The 22,871-nt window shown below is 46.3% G+C and overlaps 1 protein-coding gene across 2 annotated transcripts in view; it reads right to left on the bottom strand.

Annotated features, from left to right (window-relative positions):
- LOC125448249 (unconventional myosin-Ib-like) overlaps nucleotides 1-22,871 on the bottom strand; it is a 61,095-nt gene that overhangs the window by 2,681 nt on the left and 35,543 nt on the right. For both annotated transcript variants that reach the window (XM_048523397.2, XM_048523396.2), the window contains exons 11-28: nucleotides 22,437-22,555; nucleotides 21,722-21,808; nucleotides 19,544-19,609; nucleotides 17,823-17,927; nucleotides 17,541-17,603; nucleotides 16,562-16,762; nucleotides 15,673-15,899; nucleotides 14,835-15,035; nucleotides 14,039-14,132; nucleotides 13,407-13,556; nucleotides 12,507-12,575; nucleotides 8,659-8,745; nucleotides 4,942-5,016; nucleotides 3,951-4,085; nucleotides 2,634-2,740; nucleotides 1,780-1,912; nucleotides 1,014-1,166; nucleotides 101-228 (exon numbers count right to left, since the gene is read on the bottom strand). In XM_048523397.2, coding sequence (XP_048379354.2) covers nucleotides 101-228; nucleotides 1,014-1,166; nucleotides 1,780-1,912; nucleotides 2,634-2,740; nucleotides 3,951-4,085; nucleotides 4,942-5,016; nucleotides 8,659-8,745; nucleotides 12,507-12,575; nucleotides 13,407-13,556; nucleotides 14,039-14,132; nucleotides 14,835-15,035; nucleotides 15,673-15,899; nucleotides 16,562-16,762; nucleotides 17,541-17,603; nucleotides 17,823-17,927; nucleotides 19,544-19,609; nucleotides 21,722-21,808; nucleotides 22,437-22,555 — 2,200 coding nt within the window. The remainder of the gene's footprint in view (nucleotides 1-100; nucleotides 229-1,013; nucleotides 1,167-1,779; nucleotides 1,913-2,633; nucleotides 2,741-3,950; nucleotides 4,086-4,941; nucleotides 5,017-8,658; nucleotides 8,746-12,506; nucleotides 12,576-13,406; nucleotides 13,557-14,038; nucleotides 14,133-14,834; nucleotides 15,036-15,672; nucleotides 15,900-16,561; nucleotides 16,763-17,540; nucleotides 17,604-17,822; nucleotides 17,928-19,543; nucleotides 19,610-21,721; nucleotides 21,809-22,436; nucleotides 22,556-22,871) is intronic.

Here is a 22,871-nt window from a genome sequence, read left to right as displayed (position 1 = left end):
ATACTAAAACATAATTTTGTCACATTCTTCAGCTTCATAAAGGAGCATCAGTAGATTCAAAGGGATCTTCATCTGCATTAAATTAGTTTGCTGTACTTACTCATCCTGTATCTCAAGGTTTATCCTCTCTTGGGTTGTGTCCAATATTGAGCGATGCAGTTTGGTGGTGAGCTCCACTAGGTGGTCACTGTTTAAGAGGAAGTCTCCCTTGACTCCAACAGAGGAGTTCTGGAAGGTTGAAGAAAAAATAAAATAACATTTTTTCAATTTTAGTCACTTGAGTTGAAAGCAAAATCCCTCTGTCAAAGCTGAACTTTTATAATTTTCAACATAGGGTTACTACTAATTACTACAAGTAATCACTTTCCTGATTTCATACTTTTAAACAACTAATTGAACCCATTCTTTAAAATGCTACCATTGCCTTGGATTTTATTGCAAACATTCGTTATTACTTGTTTTCCTGTGCTTAACATGCCTCATTTATGCTCAACTTACAATGTTCAGAAAGTGTCTGTACTTTAAGCCACAGTTTTTTTGAATTGTAATGCTCAGCCTACCAGCCACAATTATCAGCATCCTATTAACAGTTTGTAAGTATTGGACACCACTGTGCAATAAAAGATCAAATCTGTCCTTTTACTTTAATACATTGATGCTGTAGACCTGGGCTCGGTGCATTTTAATACCCAATTATCCCTTAACTAACCACATTTAGTGTCAAGTAGCTGGATCGTCAGTGTTTTCTCAGACTGGTATCAGAACAACTGACTAGCAAGGAGGTGTCAGGGACAACCTTGTCATCAAACACTGAATTATTTCCAAGCCACACTCCAGCTGGCATAGATCGGATTTTAAACCAAGTGGAGATGGCATCAGACTGTTGTTATCTAGTACAGCTATGTTTCAAATGGGACCAGGGCTGAATAACATGATACACTTATTGTTCTTTGGTACTGTTCATGAATCTTGGCATAGTATCTTAAATGCTGATGAATGAACTCTGTGCTCACCTCCACTATATGTAGTGCAAATAGTCCGTCTCTGCGCGCACTCATGGAGATGCCTTTGATCTCATTCATTTTGATCAGGGTTTTAATTTGAGCAGATTTTACATCAGCCAGGGCGAAGTAGTTGTTTGTCATCATCACAATTCTTGGAGAATGCTAGAATGGAGATTGCACATGTACGTGGTGAATAAAAATACAGGTATGGATCTGTAGAGAAAGCCAGAAATTGTTTTATAACATTACACGCTTTTTTTCTCAACCTTCCTGGCTCCACTAATACTTAACCATCGGCCATGAGATAGTATTTGAAAGCTATTGCTATGAGGAGGGTGTCATTAGCCAAGATCATCTTTGTTCTCCCTCACAAGTTGATTAGATAGTGATCGGGCAGGAAGACGTAGACATAACCAGTGGTGGGGCTAGTGTGGTGCAGTTGTAGTGTCCTTACCTCTGGGCCAGGAGGCCTACGTCCAGTCCCACCTGCTCCAAAGTGTGTCATAACATTTCTGAACAGGTTGGTTTAAAAAAATGAGCAGTGAGCCCCAGAGACGTTACGGAGGTGGGATAGGGAGATGATGAAGTAGAGTTACTGTGCCCAGTAGCACAAGGTCATACACAGCACAGACTAGCCATTATGATCATATGAACTAACCATTGTGTTTCAGCCCCCTCACAAACTCTCTATACCAGCCTCTCATCTTAGTTCTCCCTGTTTTATTGATTGCAACAGCTCCCTGAATGAATGGCAGATTGCCATTTCTCTCCTTACCTTTCCATTCTTTCTGTTAATTTTCATGGCCGTGTCCATCATAAGTAACTTCCCCTCCATGCCATTGGCTAATTTCTGGTATTTGGCCTTTTTCTGAGCATCCAAATACTGTCCTTTGAAGGGCTCAGGCACACTGACAAGGTCACAGAAATAGTGGATTATGGAAACAAGGTCAGGCAAGCACAAGTGAATTAACAAACATGCTAAACTACAGCTAAGGGGAATATTCCTCAGCACAATAGTGAGTACACAACAGTTTCCAGAACTTGGGATTGAGTTAAATAATTCCAAGAAAGAAGCCAGATTAGCTGCCAGTCTTATACTCATTAAAGGGACAGGTATGGACTTAACAGGCACGATAGTTCTCTGAAGCTTGAGATGTTGAACTTGTAATTTCTCCTGCTGGCCTGAAAATGATCATGTGACTGACCTGAAGTGTACATCCGTGAGTAGAGTTTCTGAGAGCTTCTGTCAGTCTCATCCCAAAACTTTGGCAGAAATGCTGAAAAGATGCCAGAAATAAGTTTGTGTGGTTTGGGGTGTGGTGGAGATGGGGGAGTCCCAGCAAGATGCCGGTGCTTTACTCAGCTGGCAACATCAATTAAGTTGGCTGTCTGAATCCTTCAGTACTGCGCTACAACGTTACAACATGAAAGGATGGAACAACAGAAAGAACTGCACTCTAATCTGTAAAGTGAGAGTTTGTCATTTTGCCTCTGATTGCCACATCTTTTTCAATAGCTGGGAATAGTAAACTGTATAGTAGTTTAAAAAAATATAAGCTTGTCAGCCTGCTCATGAAGCATTGGCAGAAACCAAAGTCTTAGAATACTTTTCATAGATCCAACTAATACCTGGAGGCATATGAGGCTTTCTTATCCTTGAAGAGTTCACTGGCATACAACTTCTCTTCTAATTCTGCTTTCCTCTGGTTTGAGATTCCCTCCCTGTATTTCTTGCACTGAAATCATGAAGTGGGAAACAATGAGCAATTTTAACATTTCAGAGATGCAGCACCTTCAATAAGTAGGTTCCACTACAAAAAAAAGTTCAAGCTTTCAATGGGACAGTCTGTTGTTATATTGATCAAAATGTGATCGCCGTTAACAATTTACATAAACATCAATTTCAAAAGTAATGGTGATGCAGTTTTAAACTCCATTCATGTCGTACAGAAACAGGTGAGGTCCACTAATTTAATCCTTTTGCGATATAGACTGGATGGTTGTGTTTAAAGTTGAAGACTTTGAAGCTAGTAAGATCCACATTGAGACCATTGGGTTGTCAAGGCAGGATATGACTATCTGAGTTTTTTTATAAGCAGTGTTAGCTGAAGGTTTTCGGCCTTGGTCTTTATCCACAGACCCTCTTTTGTTTGTACCTTTCATTAGAAATTCTAAGATGCCAAAATTCTTAATTTTATTACTGAAATCACTATCTTTAATGGCATAGCAGGCCAGGCTCAGGGCGAACAGCAGTTTAGCAACAACAGCAACTTGCATTCAGTACTTTCAATACAATAACCCATCACCAGGCACTTCATAGGCGTGTAAGTCAAACACAATTGACACTGAGTTGCATAAAGAAGCACAAGGGAACAGGCTTTTAAGGACAAGATCAATTCAAAACCTCAACAGCAAAATAGCATTAAATTATGAGGATGGGCTACACAAACTGGGTTGGTATTCCCTTGAATGTAGGAGATCAAGGAGGTTTTATATTATTAAAGGGTTTAATGGGGTTGACAGAATAGTTTTTCACTAATTGGGGAGATCAGAACTGAGGGGGGCAGACCCTTAAAATATTAAGAGCCAGGCTTATCTAGGAATCACTTACTTTCATAGAGGTCAGTGGGCATCTGAAACTTCCCACCCCTCAAATAGCTGTTGAAGCTAGAAGTCATTTGAAATCTCAACTGAGATTGAATTTTGTTAGGCAGGGGCATTAAGGGATATAGAAGCAGAGGGTAGATGAAACTTTAAGATACAAAACAGCCATGATCTCATTCAATGGCAAAATAGGTATGAAGGGCTGCGTGGCTTCCTATTGCAACACATCTGTTCTGTGTTCAGCTAAATGGTGCATTATATAATGCTGTTGCAGAATAATATAAGGATAGACTAGTCACATAGAATCTTAGGCTGAAGCCTTCATTGTTTTAACTTTCTGACCTTCCAGAGGTAATAAATCTTCTTCAGTTGCTGGTCAGTTTTTTCCAAGAAGAGATAAGGCAGTGCTGGCCACTTCTTATCTGTTGGAGACATTGAGGGTAGTGACTTCTTTAGGCCAAGAAAGTATTTTTGTATCTTTAAGGATGAAAGAAAAGAAAGTTATTGTATTTTTAAAACATTATTTTCCTATATGCATCCAAACACAATACATTGTGTGGGGACGCCACATTTATTAGGTGCCAACATCTTTCTTCATACCTTAAAAACAATACACACTCCTCTAGATTGTCTAATGTTGTCCATCATATTCCCAAGGAAGGGACAGTCAGACAGCTGACTGACTTTTAGGCTCTAACACTCTAAGTAACTGTCTGGTTCTCTGTACAGGATCACCTATACCTCCCTCTTCTCTCCAACCACATCCAACATGACCAAGATCTCGGCATTGATAAATTGCTACCACAAAACTACTTTCCTGCCACTCGATGACCTTGTATCTCTTGGTCCGCTAAATGCTGATGGTGCAGGATAAAATGAAGGATGTGCTGACAGGCTTATCCACATGGATATCCCACTCAGCAGCATTCACAGAAAGATCCATCACCCAGATACAGAAGGCATCCAAACAGTAGGAAACCCACAAAGTGCAAAGAGGAAACAAAGCTGAGTGATTGTTTCTTTCAGAAATTCACATTTAACCACCGTTATTACTAATTCGGTGTCACTGGACAATCTCATTCACAGAGTTCACCGAAATGTGGAAATGTCCCACTGGTCCAGCAAGCAGTGGTTTTTCTGAATGTGGGTATCAGTTTGATGTCAGGATGGTATGGGTTCTGAAATGTAGCTTGATAAAGGTATACCTGAGAGTGTTCATTGCCAGCATTAGATGCAAAATGGCTGGTGCTCTATTCCCCATCACCAACAGCCTCCCCTCTATGACCTTCATAACTTAACCAACCATTAATTACAAACCATAGCACAAACTTACAATTGAAGACATGATGAAGTTACGGATTGTCTTTGAAGCATTACTTTTGAAGTACTTCCTATGGCTTTTTCGTACCTGAGGTCACAAAGAGCGAGTTACACAAGCTGTGGACAAGTTTTCTGCTCAAGATAAAAATATAGATCTTAAGTTAATTTGTCTTAGCTTCCTAGTGTCATTTGTGGTTCACAAATTCTTTTGTTGAAGAACCCCTTTTCAACTGGATTAACAATCACAGACCTCCCTTCCCACACCTTTTATGATAACACTCTTACAATATATAATAGTTTAGAGTTTGATACCTTATACAATATTTATAGTACACTTCATAATATTTGATAAAACTAGTTTAGAGCATAATATTTTATAATACTGATGACACATGCTGCATGTGAAGCATTCTGGTAAACGCCTATTTTCTTAAAAGCATTATTTCCACATATCTGTCAGGTGGGGTGCCTGCTTTTCATCGTAGGGCCCGTCTAAATATCTAGTGTGGGGGGAGGTGAAAACAGGAGCACAGAGACAGTGGGAGCATGGGGAACAGCACAGAAAACAAGATGCATACAAACTTGTAAAACAGTTATGGACTCCAACATCCATCCTGCAGACTGTTCCTCAGCACCCACCCCTTTTCCAGCCCTCAGATGCCATCACTTTCTGTTGTCCCCCAACCCCAGCCGTTGATGTGTCTCCCAACCTTGGACAGCCCGTTTCTATCTCCTTCCCAAAATCCACAAACCAGACTGACCCGGTAGTCCCATCATATCAGACTGTTCCAGCCCCACTGAGCTCATTTCCTCCAGCCTTCCCTCCACCCTTGTCCAGATCCTGCCCATCTACATCTATGATTCCTCTGATGCCCTCCACCATACTCACAATTTCCAGTTCCCTGGCCCTAACTGTGTGCTGTTCACCATGGATGTCCAATCCCTCTATACCTCCATTCCCCACCAGGACAGCCTGTAAGCTCTTGGCTTCTTCCTCGACCAGAGACCTAGATACTCCCCATTCACCGCCACTCTCCTCTGCCTAGCTGAACTTGTTCTCTCACTGAACAGTTTCTCCTTTAATCCATTTTCACTTCTGTCCTCGGCACACTGCAGGGTTCCAGTGAATCACAGCACAAACTGGAGGAACAACATCTCATCTTCAGGCTCAGCACCTTACAACCTTCTGGGCTCAGTATTGAGTTCAATGCCTTCACATTGTGAACCCATTCCTTCCCTTTCTTTGAGCATCACTTTGTTCCATTCTCTGTCACCTTCTCTCCCCTCCCCACACCCCACTAGGACAGTCTGTCCTTCCCGCTCTGGCAGTTAGACACGCCATTGTCCTGCCATTCTCACATTCCCATCACTTTAGCTCAAACATCAGCATCTTTTCTCCAACAGCACCCTGCAGCAAATACCCTTCTTACCACCCTCCCACCGCCAAACTACAGTACAAATGCTGACCCCTCCACACTTCACGTCAGCTCTGATGAAGAGTCATCTAGACTTGAAACATTAGCTTGCTGTCTCTTCGGGGATGCTGCCTGACCTGCTGTGATCTCCAGCATCTGTTGTTTTCAGTGTGAAATAGGAGCGTTTGGCTCCTCAGCCTTTCGGGCCTGTTCTGTCATACAACAAGGTCATAGCTAAACTATTTCTGAATTCTACATTCCCATCTTCCCCTAGTAACAGTACATTATTGTGAGGCGAGGGAATCAATCCAAGTGTGTCTTAATAAATATTCAATGATTCTGTCTCCACTACATTCTGAGGCAGAACTCCAAAGTCTCATGACCTCTGAGGAAAAAAATTTCCTCATCTCAATCCTGAAAGGGTGTTCCCTAGTCCCCTTGCTCTGGACTCACCTACAAGCAGAAACATTGGCTTGGAGACCGCTTTGTGGAACGCTTATGCTCAGTTCGTGACAAACGACAACACCACCCAGTTGCATATCATTTTGATTCTCCTTCCCACTCCATGGATGACATGTCCATCCTGGGCCGCCTCCAGTGCCATAACGATGCCACCCAAAGGCTGGAAGAACAGTGCCTCGTACTTTGCCTGGGAACCCTGCAGTCCAACAGTCTCAATGTGGACTTTACAAGCTTCAAAATCTCCCACCCCCAACCTCATCCCAAGACCTGTCCGTCTTTTCTCCCACCTATCTGCTCCTCCCACCTCACTGACCAACCCCCACCCCCGCTCCCACTTCCTACCTACTAGCTTCATCCTGCCCTCCTGACCTGTCCGTCTTCCCTCCCACCTCTCCCTCCTCACTGACCAACCCCCCTCCCAACTCCCTACCTACCGTCATCTTTAATGGCTTCGTCCCCACCACCTTGACCTGTCCGTCTTCTCTCCACCTGTCTGCTCCTGTATCCAACTTCTATCATCGCCTACCCGTCTCCCTATTTATTTCAGAACCCCCTTCCCATCCCCCGTTTCTGAAGAAGGGTCCAGACCCGAAACATCAGCTTTCCTGCTCCTCTGATGCTGCCTGGCCTGCTGTGTTCATCCACCTCTACACCTTGTTATCTCAGATTCTCCAGCATCAGCAGTTCCCACTATCTCTGACATTGTTTCCACATCCACTTTGTCCAGACCAGTCACAATCTTACACACTGCTATCAAATCACCTCTCATCCTTTGAAACTCCAGTGGAAACAAGCCCAGCCTTGTAAGACAACCTGCTTACTCCAGACATCAACTGCATAAATCTCCTCTGAACAACTTTCAAAAGATCAAAACATACACTGCACATGAGATGTGGTTTCACCAGTGCCCTGTATAACTGAAGCGTAATGCGCTCACTTTTATGTTCAATTCCTCTTGTACTAAGCCTTTGATAGCCAGAGACTTTTTCCTAGGGTGGAGGTAGCTATTATGAGGGGACATAGTTTTAAAGTGTTAATGCTATACCTCATCCCACCTGGAGTTTAGAAAAATGAGAAGGGGGAGAATCTCACCTGTAAATTCTGACAGAATGAGACAGTGGAGGGGAATGCGGCAAGGATGTTCCCAATGACCAGGGAGAGGAATGGTCCAGAACCAGGGGCTGACAGTATAAAGGAAACAGGGTAGGACTGAGATGAGGAGAAATGTCTTCACCCAGAGAGTGGGGGTGTGAGCCTGTGAAATTCTCTGCCATAGAAAGGGGTTGGGGCCAAAACATTGAAGGTTTTTGAGAAGGAGTTCGAGATCGTGCTTGTGGGAACAAAAGGGATCAAAGGGGATGGGGGGAGGATGATCAGCTGTGATCCCATTGAATGGGGTAGAAGGCTCAAGGGGCTGAATGGCCTACTCCTATTTTCTGTATTTCATTGGCACTTTGGGAAATGGTGTGGTCAGTCAGATAGTTGATGAGGGAGTGAAGAGAATGGCATTGCTCATTTTTGAGATTGTGTTGATTAGATCTTTCTGCAGGAGCTGAAGCACCCTTTGCTTAAGAGTTCACACAGTGTAGCAACCCCTCGGTCAGCACTGATTTATGTTCCAGTCCCTGGAACTGAACTCGTGATCTTCTGACTTGAGTGAAGAATGCTTCCTGGTGAGCCATAGCCAATTGCTAGACACGTAAATATGTCATGTGAAAAATCACATGTTAAGAGGTTGCAAAGACCGCCAGGAACGTTGTTTGAAGTGCAACAAGTAACACAGGGCATGCAGCTTATTAAAGAAGCAGCCGACCAAAAGCAGTATTGCCCCCCACCCCGCCTCACCCTGTTACCTGGTAACCATGCCAATAAGCTGCAATGAGAGAGGCAGCTTCGGCACGCCGCTTCTCCTGCCTGAGATCTCTCTGGGTTTTCCGAACCTGCAACGAGAAACAGTAATCTTATCTCATGACAAGATTGAGAGGGCTGGAGGTGCAGAAAGTGCATCTAAACAAGCTCGTGCAATTAACTATTAGTTAATATTGAAATTTAAAAAGAAAACACAACTTTCGTTTGACAAGTTCTTTACCATTACTTAACATCGTAAACTGTTCACAGGAGTACAAATCAGGCAATAACAGTGACTGGAAGTTCAGGTCATCTGCCAGAATCTCTCCGAAGGCTCAGAGTCAGAGAAACAGGTTTTCAGGAGCATTTTAAAGGAGCAGAGAGAGAGAGGTGGACAGATTTATGATGGGACTGCAGGCCCAAAACGCCATCCCCTGACTAACAGTCTCCCAGGCAACTGAAATTACAGCCACTAATAGTCAAGCGATGGAAATAAGAGGGGGAAGAAGCCAGAATTTGAGGAGCACAGAGATAGGGAAAAGTGTAGGGAGTGGGAGGTGATGACGGATAGGGAGGGGGTGTAGGGTGTTGGAGAAGGTGACGGAGACAGGGAGGGGGTGTAGGGGACTGGAGGGTGTGGTGGAGATAGAGAGGGTCTGTAGGGGGGATGGAGGGGGTGATGGAGAAAGAGAAGTGTCAGAGATGGGGAGGGGTGTAGGGGGCTGGGGAGGTGACAGGAATGGGGGTGGGGGAGGTGAGGGAGAGGGGGAGATGACGAAAATGGGGAGGGGGGTGTAGGGGGAAGGGGAGGTGACGGAGACAGGGAGGAGGGTGTAGGGGGATGAAGGGGGTGACGGGGAGGGGGTGTAGGGGAGATGACAGAGACGGGAAGGGGGGTGTAGGGGGACGGAGGGGGTGATGGGGAGGAGGGTGTCGGAGAGACGGGGAGGGGGGTGTAGGGGGATGGGGTGGACGGTGTCGGAGAGACGGGGAGGGGGGTGTCAGGGTGATGGGGTGGGCGGTGTCGGAGAGATGGGGAGGGGGGTGACGGGGAGGGGGGTGTCGGGGTGACGGGGAGGGCGGTGTCGGAGAGACGGAGACAGGGAGGGGGGTGTAGGGGGTAGGGGAGGTGACGGAGACAGGGAGGCGGGTGTAGGGGGACGGAGGGGGTGACGGAGATGGGGAGGGGGGTGTAGGGGGACAGAGGGGATGACGGGGAGGCGGGTGTCAGGGTGACAGAGACAGGGAGGGGGGTGTTGGGGAGACGGAGGGGGGTGGGTGTAGGGGGACGGAGGGGGTGACGGGGAGGGGGGTGTCGGGGTAACGGAGGGGGTGACGGAGACGGGGAGGGGGGTGACGGAGACGGGGAGGGGGGTGTCGGGGTGACGGGGAGGGGGTGTCGGGGAGGGCGGTGTCGGAGAGACGGGGAGGGGTTGTCAGGGTGATGGGGTGGGCGGTGTCGGCGAGACGGGGAGGGGGGTGTCGGGGTGACGGAGACGGGGAGGGCGGTGACGGAGACGGGGAGGGGGGTGACGGAGACGGGGAGGCGGGTGTCGGAGTGACGGGGAGGGTGTGTCGGGGAGGGGGGTGTCAGGGTGATGGGGTGGGCGGTGTCGGAGAGACGGGGAGGGGTTGTCAGGGTGATGGGGTGGGCGGTGTCGGAGAGACGGGGAGGGGGGTGTCGGGGTGACGGAGACGGGGAGGGCGGTGTCGGAGAGACGGAGACGGGGAGGGCGGTGTCGGAGAGACGGAGACAGGGAGGGGGGTGTAGGGGGTAGGGGAGGTGACGGAGACAGGGAGGAGGGTGTGGGTGACTGGGAGGGGGGTGTAGGGGGACAGAGACGGGGAGGGGTTGTCAGGGTGACAGAGACAGGGAGGGGGGTGTAGGGGGACGGAGGGGGTGACGGAGACAGCGCGGGGTGCAGGGGGACGGAGGGGGCGACGGAGACAGCGCGGGGTGCAGGGGGACGGAGGGGGCGACGGAGACAGCGCTGGGTACAGGGGGACGGAGGGGGCGACGGAGACAGCGCGGGGTGCAGGGGGACAGAGGGGGCGACGGAGACAGCGCGGGGTGCAGGGGGACGGAGGGGGCGACGGAGACAGCGCGGGGTGCAGGGGGACGGAGGGGGCGACGGAGACAGCGCGGGGTGCAGGGGGACGGAGGGGGCGACGGAGACAGCGCGGGGTGCAGGGGGACGGAGGGGGCGACGGAGACAGCGCGGGGTGCAGGGGGATGGAGGGGGTAACAGAGATATTGAGGGGGTGTATGAACTGAAGGTTACTGAGATAGGGAGAAGCAGTTGTAGAATTACTTAGTTCTATCACTCTGTCGCAAATAGTTATGTGTCATATCTCCACAAGGTTGACACCTCATTTCTAGGTACGGCCTGGTGCTGCTCCTGGCGTGCCCTCCTGCAAGTTCCCTTGGCTTGATGGTCATGGTTGAGTGGGGGATATGCCGGGCCATGGGGTTACAGATTGTGCTGGAGTATAGTTCTGCTGCTAATGATGGCTCACAGTTCCTCATGGCTGCCCAGTCCTGAGTTGCTAAATCTGTTTGGCTGTATGGTAGTCACTGCTTCCGGTAAAGATGCATCTGCAGCTGGTAAATTGACAAGGGTGAGGTCAAGTATATTTTTGCCTCTTGGTTCCCTCACTACCTGCCTGCAACCCAGTCCAGCAGCTATGTCCTTTAGGACCCAACCAGCTTGATCAGTAGCACTGTTGCTGAGCCACTCTTGGTGGTGGACATCGAAATTCCCCACCCCGAGTACACTCTGTACCCTTACCATCCTCAGTATTTCCTCCAAGCTTTGTTCAGCATGGAGGAGAACTGATTCATCAGTCGGGGTGGGGCAAGAAGGAGAATTTTGCAAGATTAACCGGATTGGGTTTGCTGTTGTAGGTTGATGCAGGGTAGTCTATCCAATTTCCTTCCCTTCAGATTTTGTAACAATTTGATATAACTAAGTGTCTGACTTGGTCATTGCAAAGGATGGCTGAGAGTCAGCCACATCGGATGTGGGTCTGGAGTCACATGTAGGCTAGACCAGGTAAGGATGGCAGATTTCCTTCCCTGAAGGACATTCGTGAACTAGATGAGAGGTTTTTATGAACATTGACAATGGTTGCGTGGTTTGTCATTGAGGGGTGGCTTCTTATTTAACTTGTTTTAAAAATTGTGTTTTATTGAATTAAAATTTCTGTGGTGGGATTGAAACATGAGTCCCCAGAACATCAGCCTGGGTTTCTGGATTAATAACCTGGGCATTAAATTAATGTGAGAATTAGACATATCTGGGTCTCTGTGAGTTTGTCATGTAGTACCTAAATTAATAATTCCACATAGTCAGCTCATTTGTGACATTATCATAGAGGTTCAAAGGGAAGTAACAACTGTTATCTCTGAGCTTCAGACGTTAAACAATAAAATGCTCGAGTCGGATCTCTCAGGACATGTCACCATGGAATCCTGTGTGGCTGGATTGATTTTAAGTGTACTCTGTTATCATTTCTAATCTCTCACAAACACTCCATGTTGACTTTTTCTGTTAGTTTCCAGTCAGATGCCACGCAGTAAATGTCATAGTTACTGGGTATGACTCATTGCCTGTGAGTGGCTGTCAGTCAAGGCACTGCACAATTAATTAATCTCCCTATGTCTGGCTCAAGACCAAAATTTTGCTGACATTCTCACTCCTGTCATGGAGCAAACAGTCTCTGAAAAGAACACTCTTTCACTGCCCTCCCCCACAAGTCAAACTAGCAGTAGCATATGGACGCCATCATTAACATGTTTCATCCGTCCCTCGATACACTTGTCATCTCCCACAGAAACTCAAACAATTCTCACCTTCCAGCCCCTGGTGCAGGCCTGAAGGACGATGATGGCTTGCTTCAATCTTTTGTATTTCTTTTGTTGCTGTGAGGAATTACACATAAAAAAGATGGAGTTAACAACGAAACTTTTTGCTGAGTTTGGTTTCAATAGGTGTATCCCTTATCCAACACCAATTTTATTCCCTGGAGTTGGTGAAGCAGTAAACATCACCAGCCACCATTACGGTGATCACAAAGCCATCCTTTATGTTTGAGGTTCAAACAGTGATTGTCAGTAGGTTTTCTTTTAAACTCAGGATGGGAATGTCAGTTGAAGAGCTACCTTTAACTGATTGTCCTTTGTTGCCTCGAGAACCCTTTACTTTAGCTGCCTCATAGGACAATTCAGAGTTAGCTGTGAGCACGTGGGCTGAAGTCGTGTATAGGCCCAGACTGGCTAAATAAAAATGGCTGGCCTCCTTTCTTAAAGAGATGTTTGTGGAAGAGTTGGGTTTTTTGTACACTTTTACTGATACCAGCTTTTTGTTCCAGATTTATTAAACAAAACAGTCAAATTTCTCACAAGAACAACGCCCACTTTTGATGCTTCCTCAGTGGTTTTCTTGTTATGTTTTTGACTTAGCCACGCGGGTGTTCCTTTCTAGTGACATTGTGGTGCTCTCTTTTTCTGTGGGAGCTCTAATTTGGGGAATGCTTGCTCCTGAAATGGAAGAAACGATTCAGTAATTCGGGTAAACGCTTTGGTTTTGCGCAAAATCATTCTCAGGTCACCTACAACAAAGGAAAGAGGAAACGTCTTGAATTTGGTGAATCTTGTTCGACTTAAAATTAAGGCAAATCACTGAGGTGGTCTTTGGATGTGAAAATCTCAGTATCTGGTCTGTCTCACTGGCTTTGTGAGACCCAGACTTACATTATGTCCCCTGAAGCAGGCCGAGATCACAATCTGACTTTTCTTCATCAAGAGGAAGTGGGTCCGGCATTTCCAGCCACGGTATGTTTTCTGAATCAAGGTAGCCAGGAATCCTATCTGAATGCGTCGTCGATCTTCCAGGTCAAAGAGCTGAAAGACAGGCAGGAATCATCAAAATGGGTTTCAGTGAGAAGCAACAATCTCATTAAACGTTTCATAAAGCTGAGACTCTGCTCCTGTCAATTATGTCCTTTTATAAAAGCAAAGGGGCAAACATCAAACAGTTCAGATAAAACCACAGAAAACAGAAGCAGGAGTAGTCCATTTGTCCCTTCCAGCCCTGGTGCCCCAGTCAATACAATTGCGGTTGATTGTCCCCCACTCCTTCCCCACCCCCATATCCTTCTATCCCTTTGGCTCCCGAGGAACTATATCTAACTCCTTCTCGAAAACATTCAACGCTTTTCCCTTGAATGGCACAGAATTGCCCGGGTTTACCCCAGGCCCAGTGTTCATGGACTGACACGTCCTCGGGGAGAGCTTTGAGATCACTCTTCCCCAGTCACAGCAGCAACAGTTCTTTTGAAACATTTGGAATCATGCGGTAGTTGTCTTAATTGTCAAATACTCACTGTTCGTGGATTTTTGATAAAGATCTTTGTCTGTCCAAATGCATATTCCTCTCGGGGTATATTTAACTCTGTCAAAAGGGCTCTCACACCATCGCTTTAAAAAAAAAGACCAGAGCATAGAAATGCTGGTAAGCAGGGGATGACAGTATGGCTGCTTAATCTGAAGTTCTGAAGCAGGGTCACTGGACTTGAAATGTTAACTGTTTCTCTCTACACAGATGCTGTTGGTCCTTTCTCTGGCATTTGTATCTCATTTTTAACTTGATTTGAGACCAGTAAGCAAATACACAGTGGACTCCGATTGCCAAATTCTCAGTGGAATTGGGGCCTGGGTCTTCTTCCTGAGAGGCACAGCCGGTTGCTGCTTATTTCTTCACCCAAGCAGAGATTGTTTCCATGTGGTTTGAGTGTGAGGTGCCAGGCATTAAACAGATCAGAGCATCAACATTACCTTCCACCTACAAACACTTGGCAGCAACTTGTCAACCTCAGGGACACTGAGGCTAATGGTAGCATCCAGACTGTCCTATCAATTTTTAGTACGCGCATCATTCTTGGACTCTCTGCTCTATCCCGGGTACTGCACCCACTCATTAAGATATTGGGGGCAGATGTTTTGCATTCTTTAGAATGAAGTTAGAAGTCACACAACACCAGGTTATAGTCCTGGTTAAAATCTGCTCCAAAAGACTATAACCTGGTGTCGTCTGACTTCTGACTTTGTCCACCCCAGTCCAACTCAGGCACCTCCCCTTCATTAGCCTGCACGCCGCAGTTCTGAGGAAGCAGTCCTTACCGGTCATTCCCCTTCCAATTCGGCCATGTCTGTTTGCAAAGCATCTTGTACCGCTGCAGGCAGGGCTTGTAGGAGTGTCGATATGCATAGCCTGCCCTTCGCACCCGCACATTCTCCATCAGGCCCAGGTACCGGACCTGTATCTGCACCAGCTGATCCACAAACTTGTTTGGGGACTTGGTGTCGTTGGGTTTTATGCATCTGTGAGGGGTTAGCACAGGGTAGGGTAACATTTGGTTAACCATTTCAAGAGAACTATGCCAAGATGGTGCAAGTAGACTTGGCACATGCTGTTTATATGCCCTGCAGGGAAGGGTCCCCACTCTCCTGGTCCAGTCTTCAGTCCCACGCCAATGTACCCAATTGCCCTCTGAAGTGATGCTGGCAAGCCACCCAGTTGAACCTTACCACCATTATCGCAGGGCAACTAGAGGATGGGCAGTAAAATGCCAGGCTCGCAAGTTGTGCCTATATCCTGAGAACAAGAAAAAATCCATACGCAGAGGCCCGCAACAGCTTGTTTTGATCAATAAAAACTCTGTTAAAGATGGAGACACAGGCAGAAAGCGTTTTTCTTTACAGCTGTGTTTCTGTCTCTAATTTTAAATAAAGTCAGTGAAATGAGCATCTGAACAGTTCTTCCAGCCTCCTCTGAGCTCAGTGGAGCTGAGGCAGACAGAACAGGAACACTTGTTTAGAGGAGAGAGTGACTGCAACAACCCATGACTAATCAGTCTCCCGCGTGACTGCCGTGATCTTCAGAAATATCACCAAATCAATTGCTCGATTTCTAAATTGACAACCCCTCAACCAAGGGATAATGTGGGAAGAGTCCTACCTGATGTAGTTTGGGTTCTTAGCCAGAAGATTCTTCATGAGGACCCCTACAGATGCCTTGAACTGGAAGCCAGCAGTGGGTGGCCTCTTCAGCAATGTCTCTTTTGGGTTCCCTTCAGAGAAAAGGGACTTGATGAGCTTGTGCTTGGCCTGCCACATGGCCTTGGACAGGTCACGGTACAAGAGGTCATTGTTCTTGTCTATGAACTCCGTAACATTGTATGTTACCTGGAAGAAGAAGAATGAAAATGAATTTGGACATTTTCCTCTGGCTCCCCTTTCCTGAGATTGCTCACTGCTGTCGAGTGCAGTTTCTCAGTTGCCACTCACTCTCTTGAAGATTACCCAAGTAAGATTTGGTCCAGTGGAGAGGTTGGAAATTACACCGGGCGTGATCCTGGCTCATACATTGGGGAGTCTGCGCACATCAGGATTGAACAGAATCCGAAACAAATCCACTGAGCCGGATGGTGGCTCCAGCTTTGAAGATCCTTCCTGGAAACGTGGTGCCAATTCTAAATTTTGGTGCTGAGCTGATGCTGGTCCAGGATAGGTAGTGTTCTGGCACAACAACATGGTGGAACAAATGTTGGCCAGTCGGTTTGTGAGTATGAACGGATCCACAGATCGCAGATGTGACTTAAACACAAACCTCAGGCTGACATTTCAATGTAGGATCAAGGGAGTGAGCTCTGTTAGAGGGTCAGTGCCGAGGGAGCAGGGGCGCTGTCGGAGGGTCAGCGCTGAAGGGAGCACTGCATTGCTGAAAGGGGCATCTTTCAATCGGGATGTTATCTTAAGATTCTGTCTGCCCTCTTGAGTGGTTGAGAGGCAATGCATCAGAAATTCCAAACAGTGGCGAATAATACTGTGTGGAGCAAAGTGCTCACCTTTCCTGCATAGTGTTGTACACGGAAGCAGCTCTCAGTCAGTGTCATGTCAGTGATGAACTTGGAATTCATCGTCTGCTTGCTCTCGAAATGCTGATGGCCAGAAAAGACCTGGTTTAATTTCTTGAGGAAAGTAATTTCAGTGATGAGACCTGGCCGGAGACATTCTTCATCCAACATTGCCAGAATGCCTTTCTTACCCTGCGAAACAACAAGCAATATCTCAGCTCATTTGAAAGGCCAGCATTATCTTCTTAGTGTTACTTGATTCCTTTTCCTGACCCTAGCCCTAATTTCTAATCACACCTCCTCTCGGACCATTGGTATGTACTTGGCTACAGTTTCATGAGCTCCAGATGCTTTTGTATACTTTAATGAAAAGGGTGAGTGGCACGATAGCTCAGTGGTTAGCACTGATGCCTCAGGGTCCTGGATTCATTTCCCCCTCGGGCTACTGTGTGGAGTTTGCACATTCTCCCCGTGTCTGTGTGGGTTTGCTCTGGTTTCCTCCCACAGTCCAAAGGCGTGCAGGTTAGGTGGATTGGCCAGGCTTGATTACCTGTAGGTGGGTTAGCCATGGGGAATGCAGGGCTGCAGGATGGGTCTGAGTGGGATACTCTTCAGAGGGTTGGTGTGGACCCAATGGGCTGAATGGCCTGTTTTGATACTGCAGAATTCTACATATGCATGTGTGATCACAGCCAGACTCAGTCCTGCCCTCACTTTTTGGGAAAGGCCATTGAGGCTGCTAATTCAGCAGTGACCAGTCACTGGATCTAAGACTTTTCTCAGTTGTACAACTTGTTAAACAGGGAGATTGTGTTCAAGGTATTTACATTTACCAACAGGAGGAACGGTGCAGTTTGCGCATTAAAATAATTAATTGACAGAAGAATATACATTGCTGGCATACATACTCATCCACAGTGTGAGGGAATACAAAAATAACAACTAAAGGAGTGAAAATGTGAACAAGTACATTTTCGATCAGGTCACAGATGATGGCATTGTCAAAGTATTCAATCTGCATCCATTCGATCCCCTGAAAAACAGAATAAGAGTCAAGGTATGAGCAAATCACTACAGATGCTGGAATTTGAACTGAAAACAACAAATGCTGAGGACGCTGTCTGACCTGCTGCGATCTGCAGCGTTTGTTGCTTTCAGAATAAGAATCAAGCTCCGTGCACAGTGGGTTCTGGGTCTTCCCATCTTAATGAATATGTATTGCGTACGTAAAGGGAATTAAGGGGTAGCTTACCTCTCGTATGTACTCTTCCTGCTCCTCTTTTAATGTCAATTCAATGAAGATCTGCTGCAGCTTCTCATTACAGTAGTTTATCACAAACTGCTCGAAACTATTGTCCTAAGAGAAGACATAAGTGGGAGGTTTGAAACAGTGTATGAAGCTCCTCGGATAAAGAACTTGCATTTCTACGGCGCCTTTCACAACCACAAGCCATCCCAAAACACTTTGAGTCGGTGCTGATTGTTATCATTGTAGGAAACATGACAGCCAATTTGTGCACAGCAAGCTCCAACAAACAGCAGAGCGATAATGGTGATAATGACAGCAGTATCTGTATCGACTGAAGAATAAATATCGGCTCAGAATTGTACAGTGGTTCCGTGGTTAGCACTGCTGCCTCACGGTGCCCGTGACCCGGGTTCGATTCCACCCTCAGGCGACTGCTGGAGTTTGCACGTTCTCCCCATGTCTGCGTGGGTTTCCTCCCACAGTCCAAAGAGGTGCAGAGTAGGAGGACTGGCCATGTTAAACTGCCTGTAGTGTCCAGGGATGTGTAGGTTAGCTGTTTGACAGGGATGAGTCTGGGTTGGATTAGGTTAGATTAGATTTCCTACAGTGTGGAAACAGGCCTTTTGGCCCAACAAGTCCACACCGACCCACACAGCATCTCAACCAGACCCATCCTCCTATAGCCCACACACCCCTGAACACTACGGGGAGTTTAGCATGGCCGATCAACCTAGCCTGCACATCTTTGGACTGTGGGAGGAAACCCACGCAGACACGGGGAGAATGTGCAAACTCCACACAGACAGTTGCCCGAGGCCTGAATTGAACCCGGGTCCCTGATGCTATGAGGCTGCAATGCTAACCACTGAGCCACTGTGCCAGTTGCAATGCTCTTCAGAGGGTCAGTGTGGACTTGAAGGGCCATATGGCCTGCTTTCACACTATAGGGATTCTATGATGGGACACTAGGGATTCTTCCTCTAATAATGGCTGCGGGAAGGCAATGCATTTGAAAGCTTTCACCTTGAACAATGCAGCTCCTCCTGAGAGCATCAGCCTAGATTTTCAAGACCCCATGGTGAGGTTTTTGAATCTCAAACTTGCAGCGTGGAGGTGAAAACGCTCTCAGACTCACGAGTAAAGAAGGCACATAAGAGAACCAAAGCAATTCCCTGAAAACATGGGGTGGGTATGAAAGCAAACAGGCAATTGCATGTCACTAACCATTCACACTGGCTGCGAGATGGTTAGTCTCTGCTCCTCCAAGTGTGGAGGAATTCTAAGGAGAGAAAAATCTCACGGCTCAAAAATAAACAAACAGAACAGATCACAACAAAATCGATCAAAGTATCAAGCTAACAGCAAAGGAACACCACTCCGATCAGAAATTAGTAGAGCTTGGAGCCACCAAAAAACATCAAGATGAACCTTCAAGAAGGCCAATTATCAGAAGCAGAAATAAAATTCACTCAAAGTTTTCATACCGGGCCAACTCAAATAAATGGGGGAAAACAAACAATGACTTTTTAAAAAAATAATCCCTCCAGAAGGTCCTGGGGCTCCTGGAATCCTATATCGGGGCTACAGGGTTGTCAATACTGTGTAGTATTTGCTGTTATCAGCCCGGTTCCCACCAGCAGTGCTGTCCATCATGCCAAATCTCCCTGGCATTCTGTAATGCTGCCTTGCTCTGGAATTGTTCGACAAGAAAAATGCAAACTCACCTCCAAAATCTCAAATCCATATATGTCCAACACTCCCATCACTTTCTTCTGGATCTTGCCTTTCACCTTCAATGGAAATGATTCTAATTAATCTCATTTTTCATAATGCTGTTTGTTTTGCCTCTTTATTTTTTCATGGGATGTAGGTGTCACTGTCAAGGCCAGCATTTGTTGCCCATCCCTAACTGTCCTGGAACTGAGTGGCTCACTTGGCCATTTCAGTGAGCACAGAAGAGACAACCGCATTGCTCTGGGTCCACAGTCATACTTAGGCCAGACCAGGTAAGGATGGCAGATTTCCTTCCTTAAAATGGAAATTAGTGAAGCAGATAGGTTTTTACCACAATTAATGATAGATTTATGGCTGCACTTGCTGAGGTTAACTTTCTAGTCCAGGTTTATTAACATAACGTTAAATTTCTAGCAGCTACTACAGTAGGATTTGAACCCCATGTCCCCAGAGACTGGATCTTAGGATTTCTAAGCCAGTGATAGTACACCGCCAACTCCTGAAGAATGTGAGACATCTTAATAATCTCTCCTTTTCCATTCCAGTGTTCAACTCCCAATCTCCTCTTCTGTTCTGAAGGCACTCTCTCATACAATAATAAATTCCACTGATATTACTCCAGAACCTGGAACAAATGGCTATCATTCATATGTGAATGATTCGAGATGAGTGGTAGGGATAAACGAGGAAACAACAGACCAGTGAGCCTAACATCTGTGGGAGGAAAACTGTTGGAAAAGATCCTGAGGAACAGAATTAGCCTCTACCTGGAGGGGTAAGGGTTAATCAAGGATAGTCAGCATGGCTTTGTCGGGGGAGATCAGGTGGAACAAATATGATTGAGTTTTTTGAGGAGGTGACTAGATGTGTGAATGAGGGTAGCGCTGTGGATATAATCTTCATGGACTTCAGTAAGGCTTTGGACAAAATGGCACATGGAAGACTGGTCAAGAAGGTAACTGCCCATGGCATCCAGGTCAGTTTGGCACATTGGATCCAAAAATGGTTGCGTGGCAGGAGGCAGAGGGTGATAGTGGAAGGGCATTTTCATGACTGGAAGCCTGAGTCCAGTGGCAACCCACAAGGTTTTGTGCTGGGGCCCTTACCATTTATTGTGTGTATTAATGATTTAGATATGAATACAGGCAGTATGATCTGTAAGTTTGAGAATAACATGAGCATCAACAATGTGGTAAATAGAATTTAATCCTGGAAAGTATGAAGTGATGCATTTCAGGAGCACTAGCAACACAAAGGATTACACGATGGTAGGACTGTAGAAAGTACAGAGCCTCACAGGGACATTGCTGTGCATGTCCACAGGCTCTTGAAGGCAGCAGGACAGGTAGATAATGTGGATAAGAAGGCATATGAGATACTTGCCTTTAATAGTCAAGGCATCAAATATAAGATCAGGGCGGTTATGACGGAGCTGTATATAACATTAGTTAGGCCACTGTACTGAGTACAGTTTTGGTCGCCACACTGTAGGAAGAATGTGATTGTACTGGGGAGGGTGCAGAGGAGATTCACCCCGGCTGTTGCCTGGGCTGGTTAGATTCAGTGATGAAGACAGCTGGATAAGCTGGGATTGTTTTCCTTTAAGCAGAGAAGGCTGAGGGTCCACAGATGGACACAGTTCTGAGGGGCATAATTGGGAGAAACTTTTCCACTTCATAGAGGGGCCAATAACCGAGAGGCATAGATTTGAGGCAAGGGGCAGCAGGTTTAGAAGGGATTTAAGGAAGAACTTGTTCACCCAGAGGGTGTGGGAATCTAGACCTCACTGGCTACGAGGGTGGGAGAGGTGGGAACCATCAAAACATTGAAGAAGTATTTAGATGAACACTTGAAATGCCCGAACGCACAAGAACAAGGGCCAAGTGCTGGGAGCCTGATGGGCTAAAGGGCCTCTTTCCATGCCGTATGACTTTATGATAGCTATTTGACTGTGAGGGGCATCATAGTCAACCCAATATTATCCTCAGTTGGAGTCTTGATACAAATGCACTTTGCTGCAGATTAGCGATGAGTAGACCCACTGAGATTTGCCAGCAGCACTAGGGCCAACTGTCCCATTCTAGAGAGGGATTCAGTAATACAACACTGACATTTGTCCAAATGAGCCCCAGTATGATGAACACAGGACCCCTACTGTGTCCAATTACCTGGATACTTTCATTAATTCGGTTCACCAACCAGTTAAACAAGCGGTTATAGAGGTTTTTAGCCAAAGCATCACGTGCATAGTAACCCTGTGCAAAAAAAACATATCTTTATTATGAGGTTATTGCATGTTATTCATCCTGTTAAAAATTGAGAACTAGTTCAAGAACTGTGCACACAAGTTAAAAACAGAATAATGCTGTAAAATCCTTTGAATTCTTTATGACTTACCGAGGGGAGAGAGAAACACAATATATGCCCTGGAGGAGACACTGGGCCTTTCAGCTCTGGAACTTGGCTTTGTATCCAGTCCAGTTCAGTGGGTGAAAATGTCTCCTGTGCTTATAAAGGTTCGAACTGAAAGCTGTTTCTGCCCAGTTCCTCCTTACAGTAACAGGTGAAGGTGAAGTTACCCTCGTCCCAGAGGACTGCTCTCTCAGTAGAGAGCCATAGCTGGTGGTAATTCTAATCTGACGGTCATTATGCCTCAGGCAAGAGGAGAGGTGGAGAAAGAAGGGCCTTCACAGTAATCTCAGCCAGTGCAGGAACTCACACTGTTGGTAGCACACTGCATCACAACCAGCCTTCCAGCCAACTGAACTATCCAACCCCCAACCATTAAGGAAGCATTACGTTAACAGTAACAGCCATGGCTCTATTTCACTCACTCCCAGGTACTGATCACTCTTTAGATTTCTTTCAAATGAACCACCTCACCTGAGCAATAGATAATGTTGTCATCACTTTATCGCCTTTGGCTTCCACAGTGCGTGAGCACAGCGCTTGGTTGAGAATTGATGGATTCAGACCAATCAAACTGCAGATTTCACCCAGTACTGCGCAGAAAAACAAATGCCAAGACTTTTAAACCGAATACTTCAACTGTCAGAATGTAAGACACATGCAGACATTAGCTGACATCTCTCTCTGTGTCAATGTATGTGCATCTTTCCTACAAGTGATTGTCATGGGGACATCAAAGCCAGATTTCCCTCAGCAGGCTCCATGATTTGCGATCTACCCTTAGAAGGTTCTGGGTGGGGGAGAGCAAAGACAGAGTGGAAAATAAGCTTAAAAAATATTGACTATGAAGGCAAGATACAGCAATTAGATTGTGTGTACCAAGGTGTACTGTTGCCTTGTCTGAGGTTA

Source organism: Stegostoma tigrinum, chromosome X, assembly GCF_030684315.1.
Source record: "Stegostoma tigrinum isolate sSteTig4 chromosome X, sSteTig4.hap1, whole genome shotgun sequence".
Classification (NCBI taxonomy): domain Eukaryota; kingdom Metazoa; phylum Chordata; class Chondrichthyes; order Orectolobiformes; family Stegostomatidae; genus Stegostoma; species Stegostoma tigrinum.
Note: the sequence above shows the minus strand (reverse complement) of the source record. Positions and strands in the feature narration are given on the sequence as shown.